We start from the raw sequence: 8,772 nt of genomic DNA on the forward strand, positions 1-8,772 counted from the left end.
AAAATTCATAATATGAAAGAGCTTATAAAAGTCCATAATATTTTTATTTTTTTTAAATACAAACAGACTTTTAAAAACATTTTAAAAATCTAAATCGAATATCACTTGACTTTTACATACTTTTTAAAAATTTAAATTAAAGGTAACACTTGTATGAGACCATTTCACGAGGTCTCAATCTGTGAGACATGTCCAATCTTTGATTAATGAGTCGGATATTTGACTTTTTTAAAAGTCTTAAAAAATTGGAATTGAATACACTCCCTGAGTCTTTTTGAAATTTGGATCAATCAAGTTCAATCTAAAATAGTAAAATGTCATTAAAAAAATGTATTTACTTGTAAAAGAGGTACGTTGGAATTCGGTTAAATGCCAAAAATTAAAATATTTTAGTTATATTGAACTAAATTTAGTTTATTTTAAAAGTTAATGGAAAAAATTTATTTTTTTAATACTCAGAAATACACAAATAGGTTATATGAATTCAATAGTTATTGCGTGGATCGTGGTTCACAAAGTTGTGTAGATTAAGGTCTAAAAACGAGGTCGTTTTGCATAATTTTTTTTCACGCGACCCACTGCAACATACGTTTTTATAAGTCATAATGTACATTATTCTAACTTGTAATGTACATTATCTTACTCCAGAAGTTTCATTATTCTAATACATAAAGTACATTATTCTAACAAATAATGTATATTATTCTAACAAATAATTATGTACATTATTCAAACACATAAAATACATTATTCTAACTCAAAATATACATTTTTTAACTTATAATGTATATTTTTTAACTCATAAAATTAAATAACGTTGTTTTGCATGGACCGTGGTCCACACAATTGCATTTGTCATTTGAATTGGAGTCATACCACACTCACATAATAGTTGTTAAAAGAGGTTGAAGTTCATTCGGAAAAGATAAAAAAAAAAATGCAAATGTCTAGTTGCGGAACCATTTAATCATCAAAGAACGAAGTACATTTTTATATGTATCTTATGTGACAAATCTAATTTTTACATAAAACTCTCATGTAGCAACAATAATAAGCAATAAATTAATAGTTATGAACTAAAAACAATAATACCTTTATAATTAGAAATTAACAGTGATATTAATTCCTTTGAAACGTTTCATATATATATGTTACTACACATAAACAAATTAACAAAACAAACATTATATACGTGCTAGTACTTTTCAATATGGTCTGTAGTTAGACAAAATATATGCACATATAATAGGAAAATACTTGATAACTCTAATTTTATATTCTTAATTTGTATTAATTTTTACAAGTAGACATTTCTCTATGGATCGACATGATGAAAAAATTTATTATTATTCTTTTGGATTAGATCACGAGGTATCCTAAGCATGTCCTAATTGTAAGATGTACATTCAAGCTCGTACCATACTCAGACTAATCTCCGTTCGTATCAGGACGGCCCAATTTAAAGGTAAAGTACTAAACAAATTGGTGTTTCTATATAAGAAGGGATTCAAACTCCCAGAAGGGACAAGAGTGTACGATCACTCACGTCAACTAAGCTGAATAAAATATATTATTATTTATAATAAAAGTTAGGAATATGCATTGGACAACTCAATGAATAAAATGAAATAAGAAATTCCTGCTATACCCCTAGGTTGCGGGCCCTAGCCCCTAGGTTCTAACTTTAATACAAAAGGTTAATAGCGTAATGATATGTCAAAAGTTGCGGCTTTCAAAAGACAAAGGCATATTAGGGGATGAGGGATCCAATCATGCGGTCCGCTTTTGTTTTGATGATGTTTCTTAGTACCTCTGATTTTACTATGTAATCTTTGTCCTCATTTTTTCCCATTTTTATTTCAGTTTTTTTTTTTCCGAGTCTAGCTGTGTAGGATTATAAGATCAGTCCTCATTTAGAACATAGGTAAATATAGATTAATAACATACTCCGTATTTAGGTACATTGAATACAATACATATAAAAAATAAATGCATAATCTAATTATTAATTTAGACTTTTAATTAAAATTGTGTAATTTTTTTATTTGACTCATTCAACAGATCAAAGGTATGTAATAAGTCTTTTTTTTTTTTTTTTTTTTTTTTTTGAAGCATGATAAGTCTAATATCTAGGAGTTAGGGTAATGTATTATGGAGTGAGTTGGATGTAACCGGGTGAGTCCGTTCTTAAATGGTATAGAGAATTATACCAAAAAGTCCATCTATATAGCATTTGGCGCGCTTCATATAGGCGGAGGAGGGAGAACTATGCTGAGTTTCTAGCATGCTCTCCACATGTCGCGTGTGGGTTCAGCAACTACTTGCGTAAAGTGTCCTCACGAGGCTGACAATTCTAAAGGGGCATGATGTGACTGTTCTCCCGCTTGGTAAGTGGTGACAGTGCTAGTTATCAATATCGCTTGTTAGGTGTCCGACTAGTTCTGGAGTTTTTCGATTGTGTACAATCGAGGAGTTTGTATTATGCTACTCAAGGTATTTCGCGACCATAGTAGAGTCAGGATAGGATTAAGGTCAAAATATATTTTCATGTAAAAAGTGGAGATTGATATAATCCATCTTGATATATCAACGGTTGGGGTTACTTTTAAAAAAAAAATTTAAATTGATTCTTTCATAATTATTATAAAATTTTAAGTTTGTAATAATTATAGAATTGATCGTGTATTATTTTTACTAAAATTTTTAATGGATTAATCCTGATAAACGATTGAGATCAGTTCCAATTTTTTACCGGAGTACTGTAAGAATATTTGATGATGTGTATATGCGTGTGGTGTTCCTATTGATCAGCATGGAAGTATCAGAATTACACATGTAGTTGACAGTAAAAAGATGCTTCATGATACCCCTCTAAAATTGGGATTGAGGAGAATGTGCCAATTTACAATTTTATCCTTCTAAAATCCTAAATTCGTTGCTACCAAATGGAGTTACTAAATTTCATGCTAGGGGCAAAACTAACAATTTTAAGTAATAATTGGTGATTAAATGTTTGCATATCGAATAAAACGGGACAAAGAAAGTAATTAATTGTCAACTGATTCAGGATTAAAAATAATACATATAGTAATATATATGCTCTATTAAAATGTAACAGTATATAAGAGTGGAGATAAAATAAAATATATGAAATTGTGTTTCGTTTTACAATTTTTGTTTCTAAAATTAGATCTTTGAAGCATGTCTTAAAACTTTTTAGATTACATAAACCGTCCTAATATGAGAAATTGAGAATACATTTTTGAAAAGTTTTGTTATCATGTAAAAACGTGTTTAAAATGTTCCAAAAAAAAAAATCAGTCTTAAAAGTTTTGTGCAACCAATTAAACAAAAATATTTTAAGCTAAATTTGTCCTATTGGAATTTGTAAGAATGTAAAATTCAGAAAGGGATTCACTTTAATATGATTAGTAAAGAAAAAAGTGAAGAAATAAAGTGTTGAAAGTTGAAACCTTGGAAAGCTACAATTCCAAAATATTACGGTTTTTTTTTTATTTATTTTTGTTGAAGCTTTTTTTATTATGTTTTGACAGTAAAAAGTGAAAGTGAAAGGCAAACGTGCGAGACATCTCAAATTACTATCCAATCATCCCTTCCAAAAGCCGCCCCCTTTTTACCCTTACCCACACGCTTCCTGTCTCCGCCGTGCTCCGTGCGGCCGCGCCACCGCGTCACAACCCCTTACGTCATTCAACTCCGCCATTTTTTTTTTTAAATTTTATTTTTCACCTCTTCAGATTTCTTGAATCTTATGCCAAGATGCGAAACATCTTCGTTTTCTACAATACAGAGACTAATCTTAAGTCTTAACATTACTATACAAAAATTCCACCCGGCCGGCGCCACGTCGGAGTTTCAAGAAACTAAACGGCGTTTCAATGTTTTTTTTATTGTTCATCTTCTTTCCAGTTATTCCAGCTCTCGGGATCAGGATCAGGGCAGTACCAGGGGAGAGTAGGAGCTTGTTCGTCGGAGAACAGAGTACTGCATGATTCCTCGCTGCTGAACTGTTCCTCAATTTTCACGAGCTGTAGCGGCGGATACGCCAGCTTATGGACGGCGGCGGCGTCGGCGAGAACGGCCGTCGCCGGCTTAAAATGCTCCGACAATTTGAAGCAGTCCGGGAAGGGTTCGTGGGATATCAAGAACGCCTCCGAGGAGTGGTAGCTGCTGGTTTCCTCGTTCAGGATCACGCTGGAATCGCTGTCCGATGACCCGTCTTTGAAATCCGCCGGAACGGCGGCGGCGGCGGCGGCGGCCGCCGCCTCAAAATTCAGCTCTATTTCATCGGAGTTTGGCTTTGCATCCTTGTCCTCCTCCTTCATTTCTCCGTTTAGTTTTGTTTTCAGGTCGCGAATCTGCAGAATTGAAGATAAAATTATAAAATTATAAAAATCAGCCATTAAAACAGATCCAAAACAAACAATAAATAGAATTTTGTTTATTTGTTTGGCGTACTTGTTTGAGGAGTGATTCCTTGTCAAGCTGCAGAGATTCATAGTTGTGCTTGAGGCTATCATAGTTGGCTTTGAGCACGCCGTAGTCTCTCTCCAGCTGTTTGGTCTTCCACCGTGCGCGGCGGTTCTGGAACCACACCGCCACCTGTCTAGGCTGCAGCCCAAGCTCCTGGGCCAACTTCACCTTCCTCTCCGGCTCCAGCTTGTTCTCCACCTCAAAATTCTTCTCCAAAGCCTTCACTTGCTCCACACTCAACCGCCGCTTCTTCTCCGCCACACGGCCGCCGCCGCCGTCTTCCTCGTCAAGCCCTTCCAACATCGACTGAAACTCCCCCGCGTACACATGGCTGCTGTTCCCTTGACTGGGATCATCTGCAATTCAAAGTTCAAAGTTCAAATTTCAAACCCAACAACACTTTAGGAAACACCCAACCACACAAAACTTGCCATAACTGGAAACAAACTGTTATGATTTTGATAAACTAAACTCCATTGACCAAAAATAAAGAATTTCATTAATGGGGGCATTTTTGAACCTTGAAAGAACACCATTGAAAGAGAATAAAAGATTGTGAGTGGGGAATTTTGGTAAGCACCTGTAGTGGGTGGACAGATGGACATGAGAGCGCCCAGGGAATCAGAGCTGCCCAGTGATCTCTTCATGGCTGCTGGGTAAAAAACTCAATCAAAAACACTTTCAAGAGTTCAGATCGGAGCACCCTTTGTTTAGATTATATATGGTTTTTGGTTCTTGGAATTATGAAAGCCTTTTCCCTCTTGTTTGAGCAGAAAGACTCCATTTTTAAGTCTTAATAATAACAATGCTACTTCATCCACCTCACAACTCATGAAAAACAGAAGCAAATTACAAGAAATGAAACCCACCCACACTCTTTCATTCTACACTCTGGAGAGTATTGATATTGAAGAATAATGGTTTTGAAAAACAGAGAGAGAGAGAGAGAGGGAGAGGAGAGAGATGAGTAAAACCAGTTCAGAACCAAGCTAGTAATATACACTCTGTGTTTAAATAAATCCAGAGCCGGGTTAATTGTAGGGTTAAACTAACTGTGGTTTGGTTTGGGGTGGGGTGGGCCGTCGGCCGTGGGGGCTAAATGAAATGAAACTTAAATTCATGCCAAATGCAAAAATTGACTCTTCTCACCGGCTATTGCAGGTAATCTACACCTTCTCTTCTTTTTTTATTTTTAATATTTTGGTTTATTAATCCAGGGGTATGTTTGGTAAAATTTAATGACAATTCAATTCTAATGCAATTCTTTGACCTATGAAAACATTATTATTTATACCGACTATCTTATAATGTAGACTTTCATTTGAAAAAGTTACAATTATGTCATTTGACTACAATGTTTTTAGTCACTATCAAATAATATAATTTGGTGAAAAAATAAAATGTAGAATAAAGTATGAGTTCAATTTCCACTACTAAATAATGTAATTTGAATTCATACTTTATTCTACATTTTTCATTTTTCATCAAGTTACAATTCTTTTCCTCCCAACCAAACGCCTGGTCAAAACAAGGATGACATTCTACTTCATTGGTAATACATTATATTGTGTTGCTTCACATCCTAAAATTGTTATAGATTTGTTCTATTATATTATAAGCGCTAGTGTACACATGATATTTTGAGATATATGAGTTAAATGAGTTATGCCAATTTAGATTTTTTTTTTTAAATTAATACTTTCGATGTCTCATTGTTCTTGTTTTGTTTATTATTTATTTTTCAAATTAATTATTATTGTTTGCTTGTTTTATTTAATATTTTCTTATTTATTTATTGAGTTTAATAATATTCTTAATATTACTTTTAAATATATAAATTTTTTATATTAAAACTAAAATTAATATTATGACAAATTGAACTGTAAATAACTTTAGTCTAGTCTTGTTAACTAAAATGACACATACATCGAGATGGATGAAGTATTAAGAATTGTACTAATTTGATTAGAATTGAATAATCTTATCTTGAATTTTTTTTTCAAAGATAAATTAAAGATTATGAAAATTTTCCTTTCCCCCACTAAGACGAGATGGGGTTTTAGCCTTTAGGGATTACTCCCCGTCCTCGCCCCGCCACATTATCATTTATATTTACTCACATACTACGACGTTTAGATTTAGATCCATAAATGTGTTTCTAATTATAGTACAAATTGTAGGACTCATTTACTGACTATAAATATATTTCTCACATGCTATTATAACAAATATGATGAATTTAGTTCAATTACACGGTAATTTTACAAAAAAAAAAAAAAAAAAAAAAAAAACCAATTGATGATTATTCATGGTAACTTTAGAGAAGTTGGATGATTTATTATGGTAGACTTGTAAGTTGAAGATCAAAATTGATAGTACCTCAAACTCATAGAACTATTAGTCAATGTTTTAATTTAGAGAAGTTTGATGACTTATTGTGACAAATTTATAAGCTAAGGATCAAAATTGATAACTCCTCAATCTCAAAGGACTTTTAATGAAATTTACTCTAATGGCGTATATGTATACTTTTCCAATTTAATAGGGCGTGGTCGGTGCTAAGTAATCGCGACTCGCGAGCGTTAAACGAATATTGCACTAAGAGGTCTGAATTTTTGGTCAAATTGTAATTGTTACCCAGTTAAACATCATAATGTAAATCCTACATTGTACTATGTGTTTGATTCTTTAAATATTAAATTTTGCACGTGCAAATATATCTCACCGTCCATTCTCCTTATCAATTCAAAGAATGGAGTAAAATTAGTAAATTACCTGAGTAAATCATGGTTTTTAATTTTATTTATTTTTGTTTGGATAATAACACCAATAACAATCTTGAATTTATTCGACTTTTGATGTTTTTCTTTAATAGTAACATTTTCAATTTTAACATTTACTTTAATAACATTTCATTTTTAAATATAGTAAAAGTAAGTGATGCAATTAAAATTTCTGAATTATAAGCAATCAAGGAATTAGTTATGAATTAACTCTTCCGTAAAATTGTCTCACCGATCTTTATCTATATAAGACATGACAAATAACAAATATCTATAATATTAGTATTTTTATGCGCGATGCGCAAAAAATAGGTGCCCAATATTAATACATTTATGTTAAAATTTTAAATTTATTTAGATTTTAGATATTTAAATTATTCTAAATAATAATAAAAATAATGTAAATCATTTTTATAAATTTGATATTTATATTTATGTAATAATTAACATATAACTCAAATATTTAATGTGTATATATTATTATTAATGAAGAAGATAAGAAAATATATGGTGGATGCATGTGCATGGTAACAATAGTGGAAAAGATAACGGAAGTTATAATGGTAGGGGTATGTTTGTCCAAAATATTTTAATGTACAACCTTTATAACATAATGTACAAAAAAAAAAACTTAACGGAAAAAACGGACATAAATCAGGGGTATAACTTTCATTCACACTTATTATGTTTTTAGATAGAGTAAATACCAGTGGAGGTGTTATTGGTTCTTTGTGTTTCAGTAGGTTGAGAAAGTATATGAACAGATACTACAATGTAATAGAGCGAGTAGCTTTCAAAAAAAAAATACCAGTGGAGGTCCTCTGGCTTTGGTGGCATTGCCACTTTTAGTCCTCAACTTTTAAATCAACCACTCTTAGTCCTCTTACTTTTTGTTTCTAGCCATCTATGGCCCTTCCGTTAAACTTGACCATCTAATGCCGTTTTCTCAAGGATAATTTAGTCCTTTCATAATTAATTTATTAATTATTATGTTTGCCGAGTCATACTGAGATATCCCGACGTCGTTTTGGCACAACCTTCGTACCAGCTTTTGTACGCCATTTTGATTCACGAGCTGGTTTTGTACACGTTCATAGCTGGGAAATCGTTGTTTGACTATTTTTATGAGGAAATTAAACATACTAATTAATAAATTAATTATGAAAGGATTGAATTATCTTTTAGAAAACGGCATTAGATGGTCAAGTTTAACGAAAGGACCATAGATGGCTAGAAACAAAAAGTAAGAGGACTAAAAGAGGTTGATTTAAAAGTTGAGGACTAAAAGTGGCAGTGCCACCAAAGTCGAAGGACCTCCGCCGGTATTTACTCTTTTTAGATAATACACATAATCTGACATAATACATAATACACATAAACTCTTAATATAATACACATAAAATCTTAACATAAAAACGACGACGTCACTATGAATCATGGTTTACATTACAACACGGATCAATTAATACTAACAAAATTTTATTATATTTTTAGT

The 8,772-nt window shown here is 32.2% G+C and overlaps 1 protein-coding gene across 1 annotated transcript; it reads right to left on the reverse strand.

Moving 5' to 3' along the window:
• Nucleotides 1–3,459: 3,459 nt before the first annotated feature.
• LOC109172610 (homeobox-leucine zipper protein ATHB-6-like) lies at nt 3,460–5,475 on the reverse strand. Its single transcript, XM_019321802.1, has 3 exons — nt 5,075–5,475; nt 4,480–4,850; nt 3,460–4,379 (listed from the first exon to the last, which is right to left on the reverse strand). Exons 1-3 carry the CDS (start codon nt 5,139–5,141, stop codon nt 3,909–3,911), a joined length of 909 nt encoding a protein of 302 aa, XP_019177347.1. The 5' UTR covers nt 5,142–5,475; the 3' UTR covers nt 3,460–3,908.
• Between the last annotated feature and the right edge of the window lie 3,297 nt (nt 5,476–8,772).

Source organism: Ipomoea nil, unplaced genomic scaffold (assembly GCF_001879475.1).
Source record: "Ipomoea nil cultivar Tokyo-kokei standard unplaced genomic scaffold, Asagao_1.1 scaffold0418, whole genome shotgun sequence".
Classification (NCBI taxonomy): Eukaryota; Viridiplantae; Streptophyta; class Magnoliopsida; order Solanales; family Convolvulaceae; genus Ipomoea; species Ipomoea nil.

Coding starts and splice junctions, on each gene's coding strand:
- LOC109172610 (XM_019321802.1), bottom strand. CDS start 5,141: ATGAAGAGATCACTGGGCAGCTCTGATTCCCTGGGCGCTCTCATGTCC. Junction 4,851..5,074: donor CATCTGTCCACCCACTACAG/GTGCTTACCAAA, acceptor TTTGAATTGCAG/ATGATCCCAGTCAAGGGAAC. Junction 4,380..4,479: donor AGGAATCACTCCTCAAACAA/GTACGCCAAACA, acceptor TCAATTCTGCAG/ATTCGCGACCTGAAAACAAA.